This window comes from Pipistrellus hanaki, assembly GCF_964339955.1.
Source record: "Pipistrellus hanaki genome assembly, chromosome: 9".
Taxonomy (NCBI): domain Eukaryota; kingdom Metazoa; phylum Chordata; class Mammalia; order Chiroptera; family Vespertilionidae; genus Pipistrellus; species Pipistrellus hanaki.
This window is the reverse complement of record NC_140511.1, coordinates 78,196,258-78,222,341: the sequence shown is the minus strand read 5'-3', so window position 1 is coordinate 78,222,341 and position 26,084 is coordinate 78,196,258. Positions and strand designations below refer to the sequence as shown.

At 64.0% G+C, this 26,084-nt stretch overlaps 2 protein-coding genes across 17 annotated transcripts in view; one reads left to right on the top strand and one right to left on the bottom strand.

Moving 5' to 3' along the window:
* Window positions 1-1,593: 1,593 nt before the first annotated feature.
* RCOR2 (REST corepressor 2) lies at window positions 1,594-7,881 on the top strand. 3 transcript variants are annotated; one of them, XM_084895868.1, is made up of 12 exons: window positions 1,594-3,156; window positions 3,862-3,918; window positions 4,185-4,265; window positions 4,477-4,529; window positions 4,610-4,771; window positions 4,872-4,996; window positions 5,079-5,151; window positions 5,234-5,449; window positions 5,742-5,819; window positions 5,951-6,008; window positions 6,134-6,363; window positions 6,472-7,881. In XM_084895868.1, the coding sequence occupies exons 1-12, from the start codon at window positions 3,030-3,032 to the stop codon at window positions 6,784-6,786; spliced, it is 1,575 nt and encodes a 524-aa protein (XP_084751994.1). In that variant the 5' UTR covers window positions 1,594-3,029; the 3' UTR covers window positions 6,787-7,881. The 3 variants fall into 3 exon arrangements, with proteins under 3 accessions (XP_084751994.1, XP_084751995.1, XP_084751993.1); XM_084895867.1 differs by having other exon boundaries at window positions 2,171-3,156; window positions 5,082-5,151; XM_084895869.1 differs by lacking the exon at window positions 6,134-6,363 and having other exon boundaries at window positions 2,162-3,156; window positions 5,082-5,151.
* MARK2 (microtubule affinity regulating kinase 2) overlaps window positions 7,505-26,084 on the bottom strand; it is a 54,468-nt gene continuing 35,888 nt past the window's right edge. For 2 of the 14 annotated variants that reach the window (XM_084895817.1, XM_084895829.1), the window contains exons 2-19: window positions 22,017-22,196; window positions 21,717-21,770; window positions 19,267-19,315; window positions 18,944-19,009; window positions 18,791-18,861; window positions 18,537-18,593; window positions 17,434-17,670; window positions 16,939-17,058; window positions 16,748-16,847; window positions 16,562-16,674; window positions 15,631-15,763; window positions 15,196-15,377; window positions 14,605-14,702; window positions 13,723-13,884; window positions 12,892-13,149; window positions 11,840-11,866; window positions 10,013-10,057; window positions 7,505-9,537 (exon numbers count right to left, since the gene is read on the bottom strand). In XM_084895817.1, coding sequence (XP_084751943.1) covers window positions 9,177-9,537; window positions 10,013-10,057; window positions 11,840-11,866; window positions 12,892-13,149; window positions 13,723-13,884; window positions 14,605-14,702; window positions 15,196-15,377; window positions 15,631-15,763; window positions 16,562-16,674; window positions 16,748-16,847; window positions 16,939-17,058; window positions 17,434-17,670; window positions 18,537-18,593; window positions 18,791-18,861; window positions 18,944-19,009; window positions 19,267-19,315; window positions 21,717-21,770; window positions 22,017-22,196 — 2,313 coding nt within the window. In that variant the 3' untranslated portion in view covers window positions 7,505-9,176. The remainder of the gene's footprint in view (window positions 9,538-10,012; window positions 10,058-11,839; window positions 11,867-12,891; window positions 13,150-13,722; window positions 13,885-14,604; window positions 14,703-15,195; window positions 15,378-15,630; window positions 15,764-16,561; window positions 16,675-16,747; window positions 16,848-16,938; window positions 17,059-17,433; window positions 17,671-18,536; window positions 18,594-18,790; window positions 18,862-18,943; window positions 19,010-19,266; window positions 19,316-21,716; window positions 21,771-22,016; window positions 22,197-26,084) is intronic. The other 12 variants (XM_084895824.1, XM_084895825.1, XM_084895823.1 and 9 more) reach the window with 12 other exon arrangements.

Sequence of the window (26,084 nt, the reverse complement as noted above, 5' to 3'; positions counted from 1 at the left end):
GGCCTCGCCCCTCCCCCTCCAGCTCCGCCGCCATTGCCCTTGGGGAGCGTTCCTCCCCAGGATGCCCCTCCTCTCTGGATGCTGTGGCCCCTGCCGTCCCCCCCAAATTCCTGGGAAAACCCTTCCCTTATGGGGTCCCACTCGGTAGGCAAAAGCCTTATCCCCCCAGGGCCCAGAACACCCCCTCCCCCACAGAGCAGACCTCCCGCCCTGCCCCCACCTCCACAGCAGAATCCTCGCCTTGAGCTCTCGGGAGCTGGGAGAACAGAATTCTGTGTGCGAGCTGGGGGTGCTGGGGAGGGAATTCTGTGTGCGAGCTGGGGTGCTGGGGAGGGAATTCTGTGTGCGAGCTGGGGTGCTGGGGAGGGGATTCTGTGTGCGAGCTGGGGTGCTGGGGAGGGAATTCTGTGTGAGCTGGGGTGCTGGGGAGGAAGGGTGCCAGGGGCTGGGGGGCCCCGGGGCAGCCTGGGGGGAGGGGACAGTGTGCCTACTGCTGAGGCCTGGGGCCAGAGGCCGGGCCCAGGACGCTAGGTGAGGGCAGAAAGAGGAGGCGAGGCAAGGGGGATGGGGAACCCAACTGAGGCCCGGCCTAATGGGGTTCCGGTGTGGGCAAGATGGAAGACTCCATCACAGGGGAGGGCTGTGTGCAGCCATGGCTGCCTGCCAGGCAGGGGGGGACGGAGGCGACAGCCTTCTGAGGCCTGGAGGTGCTGGGGGCGGGTGAGCCCTGCCACTCAGGGAGGGTCAGGGGGAGGCTCTTTTCATCCAGGCAGACCCCCCGCCCAGACCCTCAGCCCAGACCCCCCGGCCCAGACCCTCAGCCCAGACCCCCCAGCCCAGACCCCCCGGCCCAGACCCTCAGCCCAGACCCCCCGGGCCAGACCCCTCAGCCCAGACCCCCCAGCCCAGATCCCCAGCCCAGACCCTCAGCCCAGACCCCCCAGCCCAGACCCTCAGCCCAGACCCCCCAGCCCAGACCCCCCAGCCCAGACCCTCAGCCCAGACCCCCCAGCCCAGACCCCTCAGCCCAGACCCCTCAGCCCAGACCCCCCGAGCCAGACCCCTCAGCCCAGACCCTCAGCCAGACCCCCAGCCCAGACCCTCAGCTCGGCTCTGCCCTGGCCCATCCATCCCCCTCCTTTGTCCAGACCGGGGTTGGTGCCCAGGCCATGATTCAGGAGGAGGAAGGAAAAAGGCCCCGGAGCTCCTGCTGGAGGTGTGGCGGGCAACGTGGCCGCGGGCTGGGTGGCCCCGTGTGTGGCCCGACGGTGCCACAGGCGGGTGGCGCTCGGGCCGGCTTTGCCCAGCCGCCCGCAGGAGCCCCCGGACCGGGAGGCCCCAGCCAGGCCCTGCCCCGCCCGCAGGACCCCGGGGCCGGCCTCGGCGGGTGGGGGCTGGGGCCGAGCCCGGGCTGCAGCTAAATTTAGGAACCTGATTACAGAGCGGCCGAGCGCAGGAGCGGAGGTGCCAGTGCGGCCCGGCCTGGGCACCGCGGGTGTGCCCGGCGGGGGTGCCTAAGAGCGGGGGGGGGGGGGGGGGGGCCCGGGGCCGCACGGGCCGGGCTGCGGGACGGACCGCACGGCTCTCGGACCCCGAGCCGCGCCGGTGCGCGCTGCTCTTTGTGTGCCTGGCAGGGTGGCGGGTCTGGCTGAGACTCTGCCCTCCCCCCCTCCGTCTGCGCCGTCTGCCCGCTCCCGGCCTGTCACTCTGCCCGAGCCTGCCCGGGGGAGGGGCCGCTCCCCGCGGGGACAGGGACCCCTGGGGTGGGGGGCACCCAGCCCTCTCCCTGCACCGCTCCCTCCCCGCCCCGCAGCCCCTAGGCCGTGTCGGGGTGAACCCTGCGGCAATGAGAGGGAACGGGGTGACCCCCGGGGACCCACAGATGCACCAAGAGCTGGGTTTGGCCGAGGAGCTCTGGGAAGAATTCATTCCTGGCCTGTCCGGCCTCCCATCCGCTGTGGCCCCCAAGGGCGCCCAAAGAGGGGGGTCCCCCCTGCGGAAGGGGGGGCGGGAGTTCCTTGGCAGGAAGGGAAATGAAGGAAAAGCTGGGCTCCACCCGGGCGGGCCGGCGGCCTCAGGGCCCCCGGGGCGGGCGGCAGTGAGCCGAGGCCCCGGCGGGTGGGGGTGACCCCCGGCTACTGCGGGGGGGGGGGGCGGCGAGGTCCCCCCGGGGACAGGCCTGGAGCCCCGGGGCCGCGGAGGGCCGCCCGCCGCTCGGCCTGACCCCGCCCCCGGAGGTCTGGCCCGCCGGCCCCGCCCCGCCCGGCCCCCGCCCCCGCCCCCCGCCCGGGGCCAGATGTTCAGCTGGCGGAGGCATCGCGGGGGGAGGGGTGCTGAGGCCGCAGCCGGCACTACTTCCCTGCCAGCGCTCATTGTGTGCGCGAGCCGACCGGCGGCGGCGGCAGCCGAGCGAGGAGCGAGCGCCGGGCGCGGAGCGGGGGGCGCGCCGGGAGCGTGCAGGCGGCCCCGCGGCTCCGCTCCGCCCGCTCCGCCCGCGCCCCCGCCGCGCGCCCCGCCGCCCCCGAGCCCCGCCGGCCGCGGGCAGGGGTCCGGTCGGGACAGGGCGCCCGCCGGGCACCGGGGCATCCCGGCGAAGCCGAGGGACGCGGAGCCCGCGGGGGCGCCGGTGGCTGTGCCGTGCCCGCGCGCGGACTGCGCGGGTAGGAGGGCGCGGGGCTCGGGGCGCCCCGAGGGCAGGGCGCCCTCCCTCCCCCCGGGGGAGCCCCCGGCCCGGGGAGCGCACCGGGCGAGCGCGCCCCGCCGCCGCCCCGGGCCCCGCGCTCGCCCCCCCGCGCACCCCGCTTCCGCACAAACTTTTCCGACGCCCTGGCCCGCGGGGGTCGCGGGGAGCGCGGGGCTGCCCGCTGAGCCCCCGCCTCGCCGGACCCCGGCCACGCCGACCTCCCGCCTCTCGCGGCCTCAGTGGCGACCTCTCCAGGCCGGGCCGCGCGCGGCACCCGAGGCGAGCGCCGCAGCCCCCGGCCGCTCTCCCGAGGCTCCCGCGCCCCCCGGGGCCGCCGGGCGGGGGGATGCCCTCGGTGATGGAGAAGCCGAGCGCGGGCTCCGGGATCCTGTCCCGCAGCCGGGCCAAGACGGCGCCCAACGGCGGGCAGCCGCACTCGGAGGATGACAGCAGCGAGGAGGAGCACTCGCACGGTGAGCCCGCGGCCAGGGTTAGGGCTCCCCCCCCCCCCCCGCGGGCTGGGAGTGGGAGCGGGGCGGGGAGGGGAGAGTGGCGGACCCCTGGCCGTTACCCTCAGGGTCCTGCCCTCCGCGGGTCGGAGCCTGTGCCTCGGTCTCCCCAAAGCCTGGGGCCGCCGGCACGGAACCTGGAGGCTGGGCCCCTGGCTGCCCGCCCGCGCCCTGAGGGGCTGGGGCGTCCCTCCCCCTCCCGCCCCAGAGGGGCGCCCCCCCGCATACCTTGCCACCTTGCGTGGGGCCGGGGCCTGGCCGGCCAGGGTCTGGGAAGACGGCACACCGAGCTGGGAAGCTCATGTGGTGGGGAGGAGCCTCGGGTTCCTGCAGGGCTGTGGTCCAGGTCTAGGGGCAGCCCTCCAACCGCCCCCCACCCCCCGCCAGAACAAAGGGCTCTGCCCGGTCTGGGCTCTCAGACTGGCCCCTTGTCCGCTGCCCCCCACCCCCACCCCGAGTCCCCTGGGCCCCCCATGCCCCCACAGGCCGCCACCAGGCAGGGTCTCTCCTATTCCAGCTCCTGTGTGGCTGAGGGGAGCAGGGAAGGGAGCCTCCTGGAAGGTGGGGGCCTGGGTGCTCAGGAAGAACTCCAGGCCACCTCCCCCGCCACATACTCCCTCCTCCCTCCTCCCTCCCTGGAGCCCTGACTGCCTCCTCCTGGCTCCACAGACAGCATGATCCGCGTTGGAACCAATTACCAGGCCGTAATCCCCGAGTGCAAGCCTGGTGAGTGGCAGGACAGGCTGCACCGGGAGGGGTGCCCAGGGCCCGGGGCTTGGCCCCGAGCCCCACCTAGGGGAGCCCTTGGCTGGCGCCCACTGGAAGGACAGCCAGGCGGGCAGGCGGGGGTGGTGGCCCCATGGCATGGCGGGTTTTCCTGCCCCTCCTCCTCTCTGGGCCTCACCTCGCAGGCCCGCTGCCCTGCCGCCCTGGGCCATGCGTCCGGCCCGCGCCCGTCCGCTGCTGAGCGCTCCCCCTCCGCTGCCTTGCAGAGAGCCCCGCGCGCTACAGCAACAAGGAGCTGAAGGGGATGCTCGTGTGGTCGCCCAACCACTGCGTGTCGGATGCCAAGCGTGAGTGGGTGGGAGCCTGGCTCCATGCGCATCCCTGGGCACTGGGGGCGGGCGCTCATGCCCGTCTGCCCCAGGAGTGTGGGTGCAAGCCCTGCCCTGGGGCTCAGGCTTGGAGGCTACCCCTGTGTGTGGGGGCGGGGGGCGGGGAGGGGCAGGGTTAGGACCTGTAATCCCTCCTCCAATATCTGCGCCCCACCCCACCCCCCCGCAGTTGACAAGTACATCGCGATGGCCAAGGAGAAGCACGGCTACAACATCGAGCAGGTGAGCCGCGGCCCCGGGGTCTGGGTGGGGCCAGGCCGGGCCGGGCGGCTCCGGCTGAGTCGCGCCCTCTCCCCGGCCAGGCGCTGGGCATGCTCCTGTGGCACAAGCACGACGTGGAGAAGTCGCTGGCCGACCTGGCCAACTTCACCCCGTTCCCGGACGAGTGGACCGTGGAGGACAAGGTGCTGTTCGAACAGGCCTTCGGCTTCCACGGCAAGTGCTTCCAGCGGATCCAGCAGATGGTAAAGCCCTCCCTGTGCCCGCCCCTCCTCCGCCCTCCCTCCTGCCGCCCCTGCCCGGGTTCGGGCGCGGCGGCCCCAGCCTCTGGCCTTGCCCCTCCAGCTGCCCGACAAGCTGATCCCCAGCCTGGTGAAGTATTACTACTCCTGGAAGAAGACGCGGAGCCGCACCAGCGTGATGGACAGACAGGCTCGGCGGCTGGGGGGCCGCAAGGACAAAGAGGAGAGGTGGGCGCCCCGGGGGAGCCAGGGTGTGGGAGGGGCCGCGCGGAGCCCCCACCTCGCTCACTCTTCCTCTCCCCCGTGTCAGCAGTGATGAGCCCGAAGAGGGACGAGGGGCTGTGAGTGAGGGAGAGCCCGATGCCGGGGACCCCAAGAGAGAGGTGAGGTCTGAGAGCCGCCGGGCCCGCCTGCCGGCCCTCTCTGTGGGCTCTGCGCCACCGCCTCCTCTCCTTTCTCTGGCAGCCCCTGCCCTCGCGGCCCCTGAACGCCCGTCCAGGCCCCGGGAAGAAGGAGGCCCAGGCGTCTCAGTATCGCCACCACCCCCTGAGGACGCGCCGGCGCCCCCCCAAGGGCATGTACCTGAGCCCCGAGGGCCTCACCGCCGTGTCCGGAAGCCCAGACCTTGCCAACCTCACGCTCCGAGGCCTCGATTCCCAGCTCATCTCCCTCAAGCGTCAGGTGGGGGCGTGCAGAGGGAGGAGTCTGCAGCTGGGAACTGTGACCGGGCAGCTGAGGGGTGAGGGAGCCGGTGCGGGCGCCAAGCCTGCTGCTGCCCCTGCCTCGCCTGCTGGCCTGTGGACAGGAGCGGGCACAGCTGCGTGGCTGCAGGGTGGAGTGAGAGAGGTGGTGGGTGGCGGAGCTTTGTGGGAAGTGGCACTGGTGTGTGCAGAACCAGAGCCCTGGGGCGGCTGGTGTGGACCGGCTCCCGGGCGGAGAGAGCTTGACATCCCTCCATTGCCCGGGCTCCCAGGTGCAAAGCATGAAGCAGACCAACAGCAGCCTCCGCCAAGCCCTGGAGGGCGGCATTGACCCGCTCCGCCCCCCCGAGGTGAGGCTGCTCTGGAGTTGGGGTGCAGGGAGGGGTCCCCTGGAGGCCGGCAGACAGGGGTGTTCTGCTCGGAGAGCGGAGCCTCGGTCTTTGTGTTTTTGAGCGTCAGGGATCTGTTCCTTGCTCTTCAGGTCAACACCAAGTTCAACTCCCGCTGGACCACGGATGAGCAGCTACTGGCTGTGCAAGGTGGGTGCGACGTGGAGGAGAACGGAGGGCCCGGGCTGCCTTCCCGCCCTCCGAGGAGCGGGCGGGGGGAGGGGCCGGAAGGAGCCAGCTCTCAGTGCTCTCTGTGCCCCTCGGCCGGCCCGCAGCCATCCGCAGGTACGGCAAAGACTTCGGGGCTATTGCCGAGGTGATTGGGAACAAGACCCTGACGCAGGTGAAGACCTTTTTTGTGAGCTACCGGCGCCGCTTCAATCTGGAGGAGGTGCTGCAGGAATGGGAGGCTGAGCAGGACGGGGCCCCGGCAGCCCCGGTCCCCATGGAGGAGGCCAGGAGAGGGGCTCCCTTGCCCGCCCCGGCCCTAGAGGAAGATGACGAGGTGAGAAGGGGAGGGACCCTTCCGAGGAGAGAGGAGCGGAGCCACCCCCGTCCCCGGGTGGGCTGAGGGTGTGGCGGAGCCTGGTCTCACTCTCCTCTTCCCTTTCAGGTCCAGATCACATCGGTCTCAACCTCTGTGCCCCGACCCGCGCCCCCCGCGCCACCCCCTCCTCCGCCCCCCGCCTCCCTGTCCCAGCCGCCCCCCCTGCTGAGGCCACCTTTGCCCACGGCTCCTACCCTGCTTCGCCAGCCGCCACCCCTGCAGCAGGGCCGCTTCCTCCAGCCCCGGCTGGCCCCCAACCAGCCCCCCCCACCTCTTATCCGCCCGGCGGTGGCTGCCTCCCGCCACAGCGCCCGCCCTGGCCCGCAGCCCCCGCCCACCCTGATCGGAGCCCCCCTGGAGCCTCCAGCCCCCTCGCTCTGAGCCCCGAGGCTCCAGAACACCTTTGCTGGATGCGCGGGCACCCTGGCTTCACTGGCAGAAGGGACTAGAGCTCTTGCAAGGTCTTTCAGAGACCCACAGCTGCTGGCCTGGCCGCCTCTGGCAGCTGCGCCACCTCCCACCAGCCTGCTGGGGCTGGGCCGGGCCTCTGAGCGGCCGCAGTGGCTGCCTCCTGTCAGCTGGGGAGTGGCCTTTAGACCCCACCCTTCGTGTGGAGGGTGTAGAGGGGTCCTGATCGTAGCTTGGGGGGTGGGGGGAGGACATGTGGCCTGTTGGCAGTTCTTCCTCTCTCCCTCCTTTTAGCAATAAGTCTGGGGTGAGGTAGGGAGGGGCTGGTGGGGGGAGGGGGCAGAGAGGTCCTCGGCCTGGACAGCAGCTGAGACTGAAGGGGCAGCTCTCCCCGCTTTGGCCACACGAGAGGCCTCAAGGGAAGTGCTGAGCTCGCAGTGCCCACTGCACTCGCCACCCGGAAGCTTAGAGAAAGGAACAGATGCAGACATGGGTTTATTTTTCAATGTTTTTAAAGAAATAAAACCTTCCACGCTCACTGCGTCCTCTCTCCCTGTTGGTGTAAGGACCCTGGCCCCGCTTCCTGGCTGCCGTGGGGGTGGGAGGGGGTGCCCCCGGCCCAGCCAGCTGGGCTGCACCGTGCCCACAGGGACTGGGTCCCTGCCCAGTGGGAGAAGAACGAGGAGGTAGCTCAGATTCCAAACATTCTCTTTATTACGTGTTTGATCCAGAGGAGAAACTAAGTGCAGGAGTGGGGGCTGGGTGGGGAGGGCCGCCTTGCCTGGGAGCCCCTGGCCGCCACCACCCCCTCGGGAGCCAAGCCATGCCCTCCCAGCCCCTCGGAGCACCAGGGCTGTCCCACAGGGCGGGAGGGGGGAGGGGAGGAGGGAGCCCTTGGCCGGAGCCGAGCCCGGAGCTGGGCTTGGGGGCAGGAGGACTGAGGTTGGCAAGGCCCCTTCCTGGGACCCAAGGGCTTTAATCGCCAAGGAACCTGGCCTGGGAGTGGGGTGATGGAGGGGTGGAGTCATCATAAATCAAAAAAATAAAATAATAAAATAAAAAATAAAACCCATCACAAAAAATGTACAACTCAGGTGAGGGTGGGGGCAGCCTCTCTGCTGGACCCCTTCCCCCAATTTCTCAACAACAGAAACAGCAGAGAAATAAATTAAGGGATGCAGCGGCCGCCACCAGCCAAGCGCCCACCACCAGCCGCTCCCCCCCGGCCACCGGCTGGCGAGCTGGGCGTGGCCTGGCCGTCCCCTGCCCGTGGAGGGCGGGCCGGCCCTGCTGCCCCATCTGGCCGGCGTGGCCCGGAGGCTCCGGGCGGGCAGTGTCTCCTGAGTGGAAGGGTGACAGTGTCAGGAAGAAAGGCAAGGCCAGAGATGAGTGGTGAGGGAAGTCACTGCTATGGAGCTAGCTGGTGCCCAGATTAATGCCAATGAACGGAGCGGTGGGAGAGGAGCAGCGGAGTGAGCGGGCTTCGCTGTGAGCTTTCAGACAAAAGGCTCTCCCATGGCGGAGAGCGCCCAGCCCGGCGGCCCCTGGGGCCGGGAGCCCGTCTGCCCGCACCCCCTCCCCTCTCCCAACCCTGGGGTCAGCCCCGCCTGCGTCCCCGGGAGGGGGTGGGACAAGATGGCACAGACTCGAGGGGAGGACAAAAGTCCCCACAGCAGCTTGTGGAAGGAAATGCCCAGCTCGGGGGGAGGGGGGCAGAGGATACAGTGTGGGGGGAGGCCAGGGCCCCACGTCTCGCTGCCAGCCCACCCACCTCAGGGCCGCACAGCACCCCCGCCCCAGCCCCTGGCCCCCAGGCTCCGGCCCAGGGGCCTGAGGTCCGGGGAAGGCCACCTCTGGTGGTTTGCTTGGAGGGGAGGGGAGAGGGAGAAGCCCAAAGCGGGCCTGGCGGAGGGCCTGACCGGGAGCTCCACCACTCTTGCCTGAGAGTGTTCCAGCCCTGAGCCACCCTCCCAGGAAACCCCACAGATCCAGTCTCAGCTGTCCCGATGGGGCAGGGAGGAAAAGTGGCCGCTGGGATTTTTTTTTTCTTTTTTCTTTTTGGTAATAAAAAAGTTCTTGGTTTAGGCGAAATACTCTGTGCAACCGCAGTACCGAGGGGAGCCCTGCCCTGCCCTCCTCCCTTCCTGGACCTCCTGTGGGAGAGGGAAGGGCAGCATCTGGGCAGGGGCCATCGTGGGGAAAGACCACCCCATCCCCGCGCACATGGAGGAAAACGGAGCGGGCGGAGGGAGAAGTGCAGCAGGGGAGACACGCCGTCCGTCTGCAGTCTTGCCCGGGGGCCGGAGCGCGGGCAGCAGCTAAGTCCAGCGCCCGCCTCCGTCGCCCCCGCTCCTGGCAGCCTGTTAAAGCTTCAGCTCGTTGGCTATTTTGGAGGCGATGTTTTTGAAGGCCATGGAGGTGCCGGATATCCGCTTGAAGCGCACCCCGTTGAGGGAGAGCCGCGGCAGTTTGCACACCTCCATCTCCCACTGCACGAAGTCCTCGTGGCCCGGCGTGCCGTGCATGCACAGCAGCATGTACTTCTCGTGCAGCTCGTTCTGGCAGCTGTTGGCGTCCAGCACCTTGCGGATCTCCCGCATCATCTCGTTGGGCTCCATGGAGCTCGTGGTCTTCATGCTCCACGTGAAGCGCAGCGAGCGCGGCTTGGCCTCCCGGGACTCCTCCTTCTCCTTGTCGCTGCCGCCACCGCCCACCACGTGAGGTCTGCGGGGAGGCAGGGCCGGTCAGCGGGGCCGAGGCCCCCCCCACGCACCCCCCTGGCACCAGGGACCCTGAGAGCAGAGGAGAGCAGAGGGCGGCGAGAGGCGTGGGTAGTCCGGCCTCCCCCTGGGCAGAGGTGAGGAGAAGCCAGGCAGGAGCCAGCCCAGGCAGGGCAGGGGTACAGCCATGCTTCCCTTTGAGAGGGGAGGTCAGGGAGGAACGGGGTGGGGGGAAGGGAAAGGGGGGCACCGCCCAACGGCCTGAGCTCAGGGCTGGACCCGGGAAGCGCGGAGGCCCAGACAGGTGAGCAGGGCGCCCCCTCCCGAGCACCCCTGACCGCAGGCCCCGAGCTGGGCATGGGGCTCTGAGGAAAAGGGAAGCCTCGAGAGGGTGGCGAAGGGGTGGCAGGAGGAGAGGAGCAGGAGGCGTGGCAAGCCCGGCGGCCGGGGCAGGGCCGCGCTGGCTCCAGCCCTCTCACCTCAGAGTCTCCACTCGGTCTTTGCTTTCAGGTTCGTTCAGGTTCCTCAAAAAACAGAGCGAGGGAGAGTTTAGTGCTGGGATTCTCGCTCCTTCCACAGTGCAGACCCAGTGAGGCAGTCCAGGGAGGTGCCACCGCGGCAGGCAGGACGGCCCGGAGGCCGCTTTCCCGTCACCTGGCAGCCAACACGGCTCTGGGCACCTCACACCGCAGCTCGACTCCCCTTCCACCAGGGAGCCCGGCCCTCCCCAGTCCCAGATGTGCGGGCAGGGAGGTGCGGAGGTGCAGGCACCAGCACCCAGTCAGGCAGGCAGGGGCCAGACCAGGCCAGGCTGCTGTCCAGGGTCTTCCGCACCGCCGCGCGGTCAGCATGGCAGGCCTGGGGGGAGGGGCGGGGAGCTGGGGCCACGCTCCGGAGCGGCTGTGATGTGCTCCATGGAGCCTGGGGCCGGGGGAGGGGAAGGGCCAGACTAGCCCACCTCCCCGTTCTGACAACTCCCCTGCCTGCCAGGCGGCAAGCCATCCGATTCCCCAGGAGAGGACAAAGGGCAGGGCAGACCTTGGGGTGGGGAGAGGTCTGGCCCCGCTGAGCGGCTTCTCCAGCTCCTGGCTGGAAGAGGGGTGCCTGGAGCTGGGAAAGGGGTTGCAGAGGAGGGCAGGGTGAGGAGAGAGAGAGCAGCAGCAGCAGCACATGTAAAAGGAACACAAAGACATCAGACACACAAATGCAGACAAGCGCGCTGCGCACCCGGAGCCCGGGCTGTGCGAGGGAAGGAGCTGGCTGCGCTCCGGCCCCACCTGGCTCCTGCCCTGTGGGCGGAGGCGCCTGCAGGGCTGGCCCCCAATGAGTCAGCAGCCAACCATGCAGTGAAGAGCTGGGTGGGGTTCGTAGGTGGAAGGGGAAGCCTGAAGACCCTGTCTCGGCTGTTCCTCTGTCAGCTGCGGCACCAACGTGCCGACCAGGTGTCCCAGCCCAGGGCCTCGGGAGCCTTGGTCTTCAGCTTGGTATTTGGTATCTGGCCCACCAGGCCTCCAGGGAGGGTGAGGAGAGCCTGGGAGTGGGGAGTGGGGCGGTAGCAGAGCCAGGACCTGGCCTGGGGAGGGAGATGTCTGAGGGAGGGGATCTCCCCGCTTTGCCAGGACCCTAGGACATCCAGCTCCTGGCTCTTAGGAAGCCACAGGCCATGGCCGTGTCAGGCCAGAAGGGAGGCGGCTTGGTTCATCCAGATACTGCTGGAGGCAGCAGGTGTGCTGGGGGGGGGGGGGGGGCGAGCTCTGCAGGAGCTGCCAGAGGGGTGCTGTGCCCCACTCATGTACCCCGAGTCCTTGCAGTACCTCCAAAGTCCTGCATGCCTGGGACAGGGGCAGGAGGTCACAGAGCCCAGAGGTTTGCAGGGATAGCGAAGGGGAAGCCCGGAGACCAGAATGAGACCATCCCAGGTGCACTGTCCACCTCGGCAAGGAGACCCTCTTGGGAGCGCATGCACAGACAGGGCAAGGGCCAGAACACAAACCCATGTTTGAGACCAAAGACCAAAACCCAGGGGTGGGGGTGGGGGTGGGGGAGGAGCCAATCTTAAAGGGAGAGTTCCCTGAGAAGAGCCCCTGGCTTGGGGAGAGGCCATCATCTCCACAGCCATCCGCCCCGAGTGGACAGATGAGGCCTCACGTGGCAGCCCAGTCCGAGCCGTCTTCATCCCTTTAAGATGGCAGAGGGCCACACAGATGTGGTTAGCAGACAGCGGGAGCAGGAGCCAGAAAGGGAGTTAGTGACAGAGGACACAGGACACAGGACAGACACACACACACACTGGGCTCAACGCCTACCTTCTGGCAAACCTGAAAGACAGATTTCTAAAAAAACAAACAAAAAAAAGACAAAATAAAAAAAGAAATAAAAAAACAAAACAACAAGACGGTATGTGGATAAGCAGGTAGGGGTGGACTTCACAGGTTCAAGGGTCACCCGTTGGTGGAAGAGCCGCTCAGCGAGACTAGAGTCCCAGGCACGGGATCTGCTCGCGCCCCCTGCAGCCCTGCACCTGGACTCCAGGGCTGGCGAGGGGCGCTTGCCTACTCCAGCTGAGCGGGCTGCAGTGCAAGGGAAGGGCAGGCTGCCTGCTCTCGCCGGCCTCCTGCTGCTTCCTGAGCTGCACTGAGGTGGCAGAGGAAGGACGGGGCAGAGACAGGGACTATCCCGAAGCCAGAGTCCTGGGTGCACCTCAAGAATCAAAACTGCCCCTTTGGGGTGGTGGGAGCCAGGTGTGGGAAACTTCATGAAGAGACTCCCCACCCTGGTTCCCACACAAGAAAGTCAGCGCAGCAGGCTGCGAGGGAGGAGGCCGCCTGGGCCCCCACCAGCTGCTGCCCTTATGGCCTTCACCCTGCAGCCCGGAGCCGAGAGCATGGCTGCAGCAGAGGGAGTGGCTGCAGCGAGACCCAACCAACCCCCTGGGCTCGGGGAAAGGAGGTCAGAGGGGGCAAGTCGGGAGACCAGGAAAAACTCCTTGCTGGCCCAGCCTGGCTCAGGTCTCATGACTTTGCAGCTGCGTCACCAAATATAAGTTTCCATGGGAACCCAGGAGAAGAGGGGGCTTTTATTTTAGCATCTGAGTTCACACTCTCCTAGAGAGGAGGCGGCTTCAGCATGGGCCATCTGCTCAGGCCAGAGAATGAGGTGCATGTATAAGGAGTTGGGGAGACCTGAGAGGGACTAGGAGGGTTTGGGCACCTGAGCTGTGGACAAAGACCCAATTTTGTAGGCTTCCAGAAGCCTCTCTTAACCCCAGACCCAAGCCCAGAGCCAGGTCCCCCATCCCACCCGCAGGCAGGCAGGAAGGCCTGGCCTCACACTCTGCCACCTCAAGGCCCCTTCTCACCTTCGTACGAACTTGGAGGTGAACTTGCTGAAAATGCTCCCCGAAGCCCCCCGCCGTCCTTGGCTGTTGCCAGAGGGGGAGGCGGGCGTTACTCCGTAGGGCAGGTTCTGCTGGTCCCGCACTTGCCGGAGCTGCCCAGCGTGGAAGGTGCTCCGGCTGGACACTCCGCGGGGGAAGTTAGTTCGGTCGGGGGCTCCTCCGCTGCTGCTGATGTTGTGGGCGGAGGGGGACGTGACGGGGACACGCTGGGGGGCTGTGCTGTGGGAGAGAGGTGGGGGAGGGGAAACGCATCAGGGCCCGGGGGCCATCCCGCCGAGCACCTGGAGCCCTGGTGGGAGCAGGGAAGGACGATGCGAGGGCAGAGGCAGCCATCACAGAGGACACAGGAGGAGGGGTGTGACCACTGAGGACACTGGTGAGGAGGACATCTAGGTGCGGTGGGAGATGGTTTGGGGAGGGAGCGAGGCGAGGAGGGATACGTGTGTGGAGGGCGGTACAGCTGGAGATGCGGCTCCCTGGGAGCTGGGCAGACTGGAACCTCGAGGGGACAATGTTGACCAACCCTCACGGGTGAGTCCCTGTGATGCTGACTGTCCAGGAAGGTTCAGAACCAAAAGGCTTCCTTCTGGAGCCTCGGGGCGGCTTCGGGCTATCTGCTCTGAGGGGAGGCTGGAGGAAAAGAGGGGGCATTAAGCCATTTTTTGTTCCTTCTACTTCCTGGCTGCAGGGGACAAAGCCATTTCTTGTGGCTGAGATGACAAGAACAGAGCAGGAGCAGGTGGGAAGAAGTTGTTGGGGGCGGCAGGTCACCAGCTGCCCCAGCACACTTGCCTGGGCCGCGGCACCTCACAGTTACTGTCCGTGGGGGGCAGCCCAGTGGCCTTGTTGGGGTGCACGGAGGCCGACATGGATTTCTGGTGCTGGCGGGGTCGGGCCGCGGACACTGCGGCAGAAGCAGAAGCCGTGGAGGCCCGGGACCCTGGCATGGTTAGGCTAGGAGACAAAAGCAGCGGAAAGGCCTGGGTTAGGGGTGGGCGTGCAGGAGGCTGGGTTAGGAGCAAGGGCAGCAGGAGGCGCCGGGGCTGGGAGCTCGGCAGGATGAGGTCAGCCCGGGGAGCAGCAGCGGACACCGGTCGGCGCTGAGGAAGGCAGAGCTGGGAGCAGAGGGCCGGGTGAGGGAGGCCCGGTGGCCCGGGGCTGGGAGGAAACCAGAAGTGCAGGAAAGCCAACAGGAGGCAGCTGCCTCCAGCCACCCCGTCTCCTAGGAATTCTGAGAACAGGACGCTTCCTCTCCAGAAGGAGCAGGGCGTTGCCAAGGGGAGTTTCAATGGGCTCCGAAGAGGCGGAGTCAGGAACGCACAAGAGATGCTGATGGTCCAGGGGCGGGGAACTCAGCTCTCGGGGCACAGCGGGGTCACTCTGTGTGCAGACCCCGCAGTGGGCCTCAGTTCTACCCTGCCTGCACCTGGGGCCCAGATCAGGCCTCAGCACTGATGCCTAGAGGAGCGGGTTGCCGTGGCCTGGCTGGCAGCCGAGATGACCAGGGAGTCACACGTGGTACACTGCAAGGAGCGGTGGCAGGGGCACAGGGAAAGGGGGAGGGGAGGGAGGAGGTCTGGGGTGTGGAAAGCTGGACCAGACAGAGCGGACGAACTCCAGGGAGCAGGGAGGGGAGTGTGCTGCCGACAGTCACTGCTGGCCCAGGCCTCTCACCTGTCCTTGCCGTTCTGGATGGAGGCCTGGCCGAGGCTGGCCCGCTCCAAAAGCGGGGAATTCCTGCTTCGGTTTGTGCTGGTGGAGAGGATGCTGTTCTGTGGGGGAGAACGAGGCTGTGTTAGAGAGCCAGTGTCTTTTTTTCCTTTTTAATATATTTCATTGATTTTGTACAGAGAGGAAGGGAGAGAAATAGAGAGTTAGAAACATCGATGAGAGAGAGTCATCGATCAGCTGCCTCCTGCACACCCCCTACTGGGGATATGCCCGCAACCAAGGTACATGCCCTTGACCGGAATTGAACCCGGGACCCTTCAGTCCCCAAGCCGACACTCTATCCATTGAGCCAAACCGGTTTCGGCAAGAGAGCCAGTGTCTTACTGGCAGGGTCACAGCGCCCCTTCCCCCTCCTCCCCAAGAGCAGGCCCGGGCCGGGAAACCGGCTTCTTTCCTGTGGGGCTAGGCTTTCTAATTAGCAAACGCGTCCCGGAGGAGGGGTCAGGTGGACTGAGAGCTGCCCGGAGAGGACAGGCCGAGGGGTGGGAGGGGAGAGGAGGAGGAGGAGATGGGAGGACCAGCAGCGTGGCTCACCGTGGAGGGGGTGGGGGTGGTCTTCTTCCTCTCGAGGCCGGGCAGGGGGCTGGCAGGCACTTTGGCTGTGCTGCTGGCCTTCCGCCCGGACTCCCGGTCCTCCTCAGGCCGCTTGTTTTCCGCGTTGTTACTCTGAGTCTTCTTAGAGTAGGAGTTTGAGGTGGGAATGGCAGGACCAGCTGCTGGACCAGAGTGACAGTGGGAACGGGTAAGGACAGGGCCCAGAGAGTGCCCACCCGACGCCTGCTCTCCTACAGTCTTGCCGGCAATCAGCAACACCACCTCCCAGAGGCTGAGGGAAGGGACCTGCCCAGGTCATGCTACTAATAAGTGGCTGAATGGGGAGTAAAACTCAGCTATGTCACCCAAAGTCCGGGACCTTGTGACCTCTCAGCAGAGGGGCGAGCCCCCGCCTGCACTCCCCGAAGCGCTCACCCTGGTCGCTGAAGCGCCGCTGCTTGGGGTTGGCCGAGACGCTCCGCTGTACCTTGTGGGACGGGGAAGGAGCACTGCTGTTGGTCATATCCGCTGAAGGCCTGGGCTTCAAGGTGATGGCATCGCCTTCCTGCTGCAAGAACAGAAAGGGGGAGAAGTTGGGCCGAGATCCACAATCCCCCCGGCGCTCCTATGACCAGGCCCTGCAAGACCAACGTGCAACTGAACGCTGTGGAAACAGGTGCCGACACAGACCCCAACAGCACACCACCACCTCCACAAAGACCCCACCTCAGAGGGGGGTACACACGCCCACAGGAACTCAGCCAGACACAGACCTTCGTATACGCCCTGGGCAGGCTAAGGGGAGAACCAAGAGAGGGAGCCCAGCACCACCGGGGAGCGGGGTGGAGAGGCCATGAGTGCTCGTGGGGACACAGATGGAGACCAAGACTCCCATCCCAGACCCCACGGACTCCGCAGCCGAGAGGATGGACATACATGCCCACAGCTCCACATATCCAGACACAAGCACCAGGCAGAAGCAGCACAGACTCGAGACTTTCTCAGAAAAACACAGGGACCCTTGTGTGCAGAGCCCAGAGATGCAGTTCCAAAAACCAACACATGGAAACAAAATTTCTAGGTGGACACAGAACTGACCCAGGCAGAGGGACTGAGACCCAGTCGAGCCAGGACAGAGCCCGATCTGCTCACCCATGTGGAAGCCCAGACCACCAGCTACCCATCATTCACTGATGTCCGGAGACCAGGGAGAGAAAGACCAGAGGGCTCTGGCCACCAAAGCTGAGGCCTGAACCTCATCAGCAGAGGCAGCCCGCCCACTCAGACACGAGCTCCTGCCCTCAGTGGGGTACGGAAGCATGGGGTGCCACGGCCAGCAAGGGACCAGGGAGGGCAGGGCACACACCTCCGAGCTCTTGTAGCCGAGGAGCAGGTAGGTGGCCATCACCTCGTTGTACCGCTGGCCCACCAGCGAGTCCTGGATCTCCTCTCGGGTGTAACCCATGGACACCATCAGCTCTGCGCAGGGAGATACAGTTATGGCTGGTCCCGAGGCCCCGGCAGCTCCACCTCAGGCCCCGCCTCGCCTCACCTGTCCGCCGGGGGTCCTTGTAGTCAGGGAGCGGCTCCACGTAAGGCTTTAATTCGTCATCTTCGTGACCCACATTCATCCACCGATCTTTCATGATTTGCTGGGGAATAAATGAAGAGGAAAGAGCCTCAGCGTGAAGGGTTCCTCGGGAACCCGGGACCTTCCGGCCCGCGGGGCCCTCGGCTGCTTACCTCTAAAGTGCCTCTCTTGCTGGGATTGAGAATGAGGAATTTCTTAAGCAGGTTTTCACAGTCTGTGGACATGTAGAACGGAATACGGTATTTCCCCCTCAGTACCCGCTCCCGCAGTTCCTGCAGGAGGGAAACGGCAATCACCCCAAAGCCAAGGGAAGAAACCTAATATCGGGGCTCCCGAGAGCTTAGGCCTGGCCAGGCAGACAGAAATGAAATGCAGTGGGAGGCAGAGAGCAGGGACATGACCCTCCCCTGACCAGCCGTGGCTGCGTCCTGAGTGCCCTGAGGGCTTGAATGGACGCACAACTGGCCCATCTCTGGAGAAGTGAGTGACTGCGCTGGCTGAGGAAGACAGCTGCTGCCTTCAGCACGCCCCTCTCTGACGCGCTGGTGGGACGTGTGGAGGAGGCCCAGGGGAGAGGTCGGGAAGACTGGAGGCTGAGAGCGGGATGAGGGGTAACAGCAGTGATCTCAGCCTGCGCTCCACTCCACCTTGAGGTTCTGTCCATCGAACGGCAGGGACCCGCTGACCAGTGTGTACAGGATGACGCCCAGGCTCCACACGTCCACCTCGGGCCCGTCGTACTTCTTGCCCTGGAAGAGCTCCGGGGCCGCGTACGGGGGGCTCCCGCAGAACGTGTCCAGCTTGTTCCCAAAGGTGAACTCGTTGCTGAACCCAAAGTCTGCGATCTTGATGTTCATGTCAGCGTCCAGGAGCAGGTTTTCTGCCTGGAGGAAGATGCAAACGTCAGGGACCCGCGTTGACCCACGAAGGCGCTGGGCAGGCGGAGCGGGGGGGACGGGGAAGCCAACAGGACGCCCTCCTGGGCTCAGGACTCGTCCACCGGCCCCGGGCAGGCCTTCCTCAGCGCGAACAGCGGGGCTGGGAGGGCAGCGCAGGCCACGCCTCAGCGGCAGCCCCGGGGGAGCTGGGATCCGAGGGCTCAGACGCTCCGAGCTGCCAACGCCTCCCGCAGGCCCAGGTTAACCCGGCCACATCTGCCTTGCGTTCGAACCTCTCCGTGCCCGTGCGCTCTGCACAGAGCTATGCCAACGCAGTCGGCATCTCCCCTGTCAGCCTGGGCTGTCTGACGGCCCAGCAGGGTCTGGAGCGGCCCTGCCTGGCACTGGAGGGTGGTGACCCAGAGCCTCTGCCCGCGGCTGGGATGGGAGCCTGAGTCTAGTCTGAGGCTTCCTCATTATCGCCAACGCATTAGAGGCTGGCGGTGCCTGGCATGCTGAGGCTGACGGTCACGTCACGGTGAATGGAGGGAACAACCTGCCCTACCTCAAAGGTGCAGGGCGAAGAGCACGCCTTTCTTTCTTTCTTTCTTTCTTTCTTTCTTTCTTTCTCTTTCTTTCTTTTCTTTCCTTTCTATTTTTTTTTAATGTTTTTAATATATTTTTATTGATTTTAGAAAGGAAGCAAGAAAGAGGGAGAGAAACATCACCAATGAAGAGAGAATCATGGATCAGCCTCCTCCTGCACACCCCCAACTGGGGAACCGGGGCATGTGCATCAAACCTGGGGCCCTTCAGTCCACAGGTTGACGCTCTATCCGCTGAGCCACACTGGCTAGGGCTAGCATGCCTACCTTTAAGTCTCTGTGAACAATAAACTTCTGGTGGCAGTACTGCACAGCAGACACTATCTGAAAGGAAGGAAGAAGGGTTAGTCCGGAGCACCTGGGGGAGGCCAGAGCTGGCACAGCTGTGACCTGGGGACCTCATCCTAAGCTGCCACTCAGATAACAAAGCCGGAAGGACCCTTACGGCAGGCAGCCCCTCCCTGTAAGCCAGATCCCAAAAGGCCGAGGTCAGACCCGTACCCCAGGGGGGTCACACCCACCTGGCGGAATTTGGCGCGAGCCTCTTTTTCCTTCATCCTGCCGTGAGCCACGAGGTAATCGAACACCTCCCCTGCGAGAGACGGGCCAGGCTGGGTCAGAGCGTGCTGGGCCGCGGAGCGGGCGCACAGCAGGAGGGGCAGTGCCATACCTACCTCCACTGGCATACTCCATGACCAGGTAGAGAGTTTTTTCCGTCTCAATCACTTCAAACAACTTAACTACAAGAGAAAAGGCCAAGCCGTGAGTCAAAAAAGTAGGAGCCACATATGGAGCCCCACCATGGCCTGGGGCACCTGGGGCGGAAGGCCCCCCTCCCAAGGACAGTTGCTCCCGAGCAGCCACCGCCCAGGCAGAGCTGCTCTGTGGCGGCTTCCCCAGAGGCACCCGGACTGCAGCCCCGAAGGAGGCCAGGAGAAGGACATATGTGGCGAGTGGAGCCCTGAGGGGGAGAGAACGGCGGGCAGCTGGTTCTCACCTATGTTGGGGTGATTCAAAACCTTCATTATCCTCACTTCCCGGAACAGCTGCAAAGTGAAAGGAAAACAGGGCTTGTGTTTGCTCTGCTTGCCCCCTCAGCCCTCCAACAGGCACTGTGGGGTTCTCTCTCCAAAAAGAAGAGGCAAGGATGAGAAACAGGACAGCTGATTGCACCTCCCCTCCCGGCCCTCAGGCTGAGGACAGGCCGGGGGGAGGAAGGGTCAGCGGGAGGGAAGCTGGGCTCCAATGGCTCGGACCCTGAGCTTCTGCACCCGGGCAAGCCGGCCGCCCTCGCAGTCCACCCAAACCTGCCCCGCACAGCAGAGGGCTTTGGCTGGGTGCCTCCAGGAGGGACCGTGAACCCCTGAGCATGAATCCTCAGAATGAAAGTTCAGGACAAGAGAGACCCCAGCTCGGTCCAATGGATGGGGGGAGCCGTCACCTGATTACAGAAGTCGGGGGGCCCTGCGTCAGTGGGCAGGCCTTTCTCCCGGGCCCCTGGGGCGGGACAGAAGCCACTCCTATATACAGCCGATGCCAGCTTTAATCAAATCCACCTCCACACACTCACGCTCTCTGGGAACAGAACCGGGGACTCCTCGCCTTACATTCCACACAGAGAGATGCCAGAGTGAACTCCATCCGGTCTGTAACCTCCAGGCCTCTCCACTCCACCAAGAGCAACACTAGTTTCCTGGGGTGGAGGTGGGGGAGGCTGGGGTCCGGTTTGTGAAATGAAGTGAACAGTTTCCCTTCAATGATCCCCAGCACTGCCGGGAGCTGTGAGGGGTGAGGCGGGCCCCCTGCTCCAGGACCTGGTCCTGACCGGCTCCTCTGGCAGAGCCCGGGCTTCTCCTCCCTCCCGGGCCGGCAAAGTCCCGGAGCCCACCTCAGGGCAGAGCACTGAGCGGGGCCCACAGGCGCCTGCCAGGGCTCTTCCCCCGAGGGTGCCCTGGCTGGAGAGGGCGCCCCTGGGGGAGCTCTCTAGAGCCCGAGGGGCTAGCTTCTCCAATGTTTGTCCTTCAGGGCCACTGCTGGATAAAATCTAAGCTGAGCGATTTGGCCAGAATCAGACTGGCCTTGGTGACAGAGCGGCTAAAAGGCTTCGGAGATGGCTACGCTGTCTGCACTGGTGCCTCCGGGTCCCACCCCCGGCAGGAGGAGGCAGGGAGGAAGGGGTCGGAGTAAGAGGCCCACGGACGCTGGCCGTCACGGAGGCGGCAGGCTGGCCTGCTCCACAGACCAAAGGGCCCTCGCACAGGCTCCGGCTCCGCGGGTCCGAGCCCACAAGCCGAGAGGAGCGCGCTCCCTGCCTCTGCACAGCTCCACGCAGGAGCCCGCGTGGTGGCAGCGACGTTCCCTCTGAACTAGAGAGCCTTGCGGGGATCCCACGGCAGCAAAAAGAAAACACCGGTTTTGTCTGTCTGTCAGCACGTCAGGGCACCTCAACCCACACACTCCCAATCCGAGCGCTTCTCTGACAGTAACAGGCCTCGGCTCCTCATCCCCGGCCTCCCAGTGTCACCGCGGTTGGCACACTGTGCTCCTGCCACGAGGTGGGAAGCACCGGGTCAGTCCAGGTCAGAAGCGGAACCCGGTCAGCTGGATACGAGGACACAAAGGGAATGGAGTGACCTGAAGGGGCAGCTTTGGGAGCCGGATGGAGATTTCCTCCTCCTCCTCCTGCCGGAGCCCCGGATGGAGGGAGAGGGCAGCTTCCGGTTCTGCGCCAATGGTCACTAGCACACTGCCCCCCTCTGCCAGCGCAGTCTCCTGTCCCGCCTCCACCAGCGCCTCGTCGTTTCTCAAGCAGGGGGGCCATCTGGAGGGTTCCCCACCAGCTAAGTGAGACCATGGTTCCCGCGGTGAGTCAGGAGGGAAGGCGAAGCCCAGCCTCACCGAACCAGACTCTGGCGCATGACCCTGCGCTTCTAGCCAAGAGGAGCCAAGTGGGAAGGAGAGCTGAGTGCTTGCCCGTCGCTGCCCTCCCTGTCACAGTGTGAAACAGTGTGGATTGAAAGCCCGTCTCCAATGCCCCCTCTCCACGCAGCTGGCAGAGTCCGGGGCAGGCTCCCATCTCCTCTGTCCCTGTGCCTCCAGAGGGACCCACCTCCATCACCCAGGTCTGGAATGCGTTTCTAGTGATGGCTACAACTAGTAGTTTTGCGTAGGGCTGGCCAAAGGCCAAAAGATAACAAGGTGCAGAAGTAGGTCAGATAGTAGGCCAAGTGGCTGGGAGGGGCCAGCGAGGCTGTGTCAGAGTGCCCGTGGCCAGGGAGCCCCGTCGGGAGTCAGCCCAGAGGACCAGCCAAAACCCTACAGACAGCACAGTCATCAGAGGAACCGTGAGAGGACCGGAGTCTCAACCAGGGATCCCAGAGATCCCCATGGGGTCAGCAGATCACTGACCCTGCCGAGAGGGTGGGAAAGGGAGGGCTGTCTGCTTACTTTCTGGAGGCTGGAGGAGTTCAGCTGAGTCTTGTCAATGATCTTCACAGCGACCTGAACATGAGACAAAAGCCCAAGGTTACCTCTTTGACCAAACTAAACCCGGTAGACCCAGGACTCAAGCCACTTCCTCCTACTATTTCCACCTCCTTCTGCCCCATCCCTCCTGGCACTCCTGTGTTCAGATCACACTCTGTCTGGTAAAGGAGAGGGTGGCTGTGGAAGCAGTCCCACGCTACCGACGGGGGTGCCAACGGCGGGAGGTGCCACGTGTCCCCCCCCCCCTCCCCCCGCGCTCACCTCCTTCCCGGTCAGGATGTGCCGCGCCAGCTTCACTTTGGCGAAGTTGCCCTTGCCGATGGTCTTGAGGAGCCGATAGTTGCCAATGTGGGGCTGCTCGTCAGCAGAGGTGGCTGAGTTGCGGCCCCGCAGCATGTTGGACTTACTGCTGGGCTTCGAGTCGAGGTGTCCCAAGGTGGGCTGCAGGCAGAGACAGCGCCCCGGTAAGCACCCTGCCTGCTAGTTCCCCACATTCGCCCTGGTGCCCGTTCCCCCGGGAGAGGGCTGCATCTCAGAGCAGCAGCAGCAGATCACTTCAATGCACTCACTTTCCTATTCTCCCTTTGCAGGGATCAGCTGTCTATCCCGATGGAGTGAAGTTCAAGAAGACCCATGTACTCACTGATACATCCCAGCAACTAGACAGGCAGGGTTATGGCAGGTGCCCAATGAATCCTTATGCAATGAATTAACTCAATGAGCAAGGTAACCGTCTGCCCTTCTTAGCCCCCCCATTGCTCAAAGGGTGTGAGGAGGCAGAAATAACAGCACTGACCAGGAACAGAAACCTCACTCCAAAAGGGTATGGTCCAGAGGAGGCCATCGAAGACCTGTGTACTCCTCAAAGGGCTAACTGCACACAGAATACCGCGACACAGCAATCCCACTTGTAGCTACAGACCCGAGAGAAGAGGAAATGTATGTCCACACAAAAACCTTCTATGCGTGTTCATTCAAAACATCCGTATGCATCACAGCCAGACAGTGGGAATGACCCAGATGTCCATCAACTGGGGAACAGATACTGTGGCAGATCCACACCGCGCAACAGTCACTGGCAACTTAAAGTGTTCTGGCACATGCAACACCACGAATGGACTTTGAAAACATGGTGCTGCGTGAACGAAGCCAGTCACACATATTGTATGATTCCGTTTCTATGAACGGTCCAGAACAGGCAATCCACGGAGACGGGTGGCAGATTCGTGGAGGGCTGAGGGCAGAAGAGGGAGGGGAGGTTGTGGAGAGAGATGCATAGCTCTTAGCTGTACACTTTAATGGGTGACCTGTATGGCATGAGAATTATATCTCAGTAAAACTGTTAAGAGTCTGGTCCGAGTCTTGTCTAGAGTCCTGATTTATCTCTCAAAGAACACACGACACCATCACTCCAGCACATGGGACAGAGCTGCTGCCAGAGCCCATCCCAGACCCATCCAGCTGCCGTGGGAAATTCCGGAGATAGGCTGGAGGGGAGCAGGGTGACAGCGTGAGTCAAAGCTCTTCCTCTCACAGCCCCTCTGGCTGAGTGAGGCAAGCCCACAGAAACCACAGAGGAGAGGCATGACTCCTACCACCAAGGAACTGTCCAGGGTTCCCGAGCTCCCCCACCAGACGCTTTTGAGGCAGAAAAACAACAACACAAAGTATCTGTGCGGGTGTTTCCCGTCTCCGTGTGTCAATGGAGGACTTTCCTTTCCGCACAGTGGCTGCTGGCTGGTTTGGGGTGACTCAGATCCCAGAAGCACATGGGTCGAACCTTTTTAAAAAATGTAATTTTGCCGGAACCGGTTTGGCTCAGTGGATAGAGAGTCGGCCTGCGGACTGAAAAGTCCCAGGTTCGATTCCGGTCAAGGGCATGTACCCTAGTTGTGGGCACATCCCCAGTGGGGGGTGTGCAAGAGGCAGCTGGTCGATGATTCTCTCATCGATGTTTCTAGCTCTCTATCCCTCTCTCTTCCTCTCTGTAAAAAAATCAATAAAATATTTTTTAAAATGTAATTTTATTGATTTCAGAGAGGAAGCAAGAGGGAGATAGAAGCATCAATGATGAGGGAGAATCATGGATCAGCTGCCTCCTGCACACCTTCTACTGGGGATCGGGCATGTGCCCTTGGTTGGAATCAACCTGGGAGCCTTCAGTCCGCAGGCTGATGCTCTATCCTCTGAGCCACACCGGCTGGGCGGGTTGAACCTTTGAGGAGAAAAGATTTCCTGTGGAAGGAGCGGCTGCTGGCTTGTCAGCAGAGTCCCTGCTCACCCCTTGGCCTTTCAGGGCACCTCTCTGTGCTGCAAGTCCAACTCCCCCAAGCTCTGCGGTGTCCCCTCCCCCAAGCCTCTTGCTCTCTGGCGTCCAGACACCTGCAGCTCACTTAAGCTGGTTGGTCCTCAAACAGCATTTGCTAGACCCGTAGATTTTCAAATACTTGTTTTTTCCCTCCAAAAGGAGCTCTAAGGTTTTACCCCTCGGAGAGAAGGCCATTTCCAGGCTCCACTGGTACTTGCTCTGTCTGCCAAAGGGCACTCCAAGTCCTATTCAACAGGGTCCTGCTGGCCTGGCCGCCATGGCCTACTTCTTCTCGCCCACCTCCCCGCAGGTGCTGCCAGACCGCTGCCAGGGCCCTTCCTCTGCCCCAACTCCCGGTCCTCTCACGGTCCCTCTGGAAGACGGTGGAAAGTTCCCTGGCAGCCTCCACTTCACCCCCGGAGCTCTCACCACGCCCCTCTTTTCTGAGGATATGACCCGGCAGTCTCCAAGCCTCAGAATTAGAATAGGGGTTTAACATCTACCTGAGCATTTGGCCCTCTGCCCCTCTGAAGCCAAATATCAGGGATGTTGCTGCCTGTCGTGTGCCCATGCCTCTTGGTGTTTCTAGCCCCCGAGGCTGGTCTGCATGGCATCGCAGGACAGCACCTCCTGCCACGCTGAGCTGCATGCTGGATGGACTTCAAGGAACAACTGTGGCAAGAGGGGCTTAAGAGTATAGGACCAGAGACCAAGTGCCGGGGTTCAAATCCCAAATCTGCCACTTGCTAATTTATTACCATCCACACCATCCTTCAGAGGGAGAAGAGATTATTACAGGGGAAGCAAAGCATCCAAAAGGTGAGTGGTATGGGGTGACCCCGCCCCTGTGTCGGAGATAGTCCTGAGATGTCGAAGAGCTCTGTCCCATATCACTCGCTTCCACCCACCACCTGCTGCATCAGCTCCCGTGTCCGGAAAGTGGCACACACTGTTCCCTACTTCCCATGGGCAGGTAAGAGGACACACACACAGTGCTTTACACAACAATCAGGAAAGGGCAACTATTACTGCCATTATGTTTAGTCCAAATACCACTGTTCTCAAAGCCAGAGCCTCCTTGTCAACAAGACTTGGGCATCTGCGTAGAGTCCTCCTGAGCTGGCTCAGCCCGATGGGGCTGGAAAGAGACACTCTGGTCCTCCCTGCTGGAAAGAGGTCACGGCTGAGCGCTGGCCGCCATCCCCTCTGACTCCTGCTGCCGGCCGACACCGGCCCCCTCTGCTCTTCGCAGGAGGGACTGGGCAGGGCAGCTGGGAAGGGTCGGTTCCAAGCTGGTATCCAGGGCAGTAAGAGCAAAGATTCTGCCGGTCTAGGTCGCAGAGACGCAGAGAGCACTGGCATGTGCTTGCTGATCCCCCGTCCCGTCACCACTCCCCTTTCAGGACTGAACCACCCAACTCTCGGGACGCAAAGCATGTAGCTCTTCTCCTAACCTCTTGGCCTCTTCTAAGCTGGCCTATGTCCCCCGAAGAGGGGAGTGGGACAGGGTGAGGAGGGCCCACGGGGACACGTGAGAAATCTCCGGTAGAAAACTGTTTCTTGGGCCTAGAAGGCCAGCGTAGAGGTAAGATAGTCCCTTCCCTGGTTCTGTCCATTCCGCCTGGACCACATCTCACTAACAGGGTGGATGGCTGAGGACCAGCTGCCCTGCGGGCCAACCAAATTGGATCTGGCTCCAGCCAGCTCTCCCTCCTGCTCACAGTAAGACAAGGAGCACCGGGCATTGCTAACGCTGTGGCTGACAGCACAGCCCGGGGACCCCCATGGTCTGAGGACGCTGGTTGACAGCAGACCCCATGGCGCTCAGACAGCCTTCAGACAGAACACGGGAGCCACCCTTCGAGGCCATACTTGGCACCAAATGGCAGACCGCCAGCAGGCGGCTCAGGGGGGGCCTAAACAGCGGCAGGGCCTCCGCAGAGGGAGAAGGGGACACAGGACGCGGGGCTAAAAGGACAGGGGCCTTCCATCCCTGGGCCTTCCGCCTGGGAGCCCAGCCC

Coding starts and splice junctions, on each gene's coding strand:
- RCOR2 (XM_084895868.1), top strand. CDS start 3,030: ATGCCCTCGGTGATGGAGAAGCCGAGCGCGGGCTCCGGGATCCTGTCC. Junction 4,266..4,476: donor CTGCGTGTCGGATGCCAAGC/GTGAGTGGGTGG, acceptor ACCCCCCCGCAG/TTGACAAGTACATCGCGATG. Junction 4,997..5,078: donor CGCAAGGACAAAGAGGAGAG/GTGGGCGCCCCG, acceptor CCCCCGTGTCAG/CAGTGATGAGCCCGAAGAGG.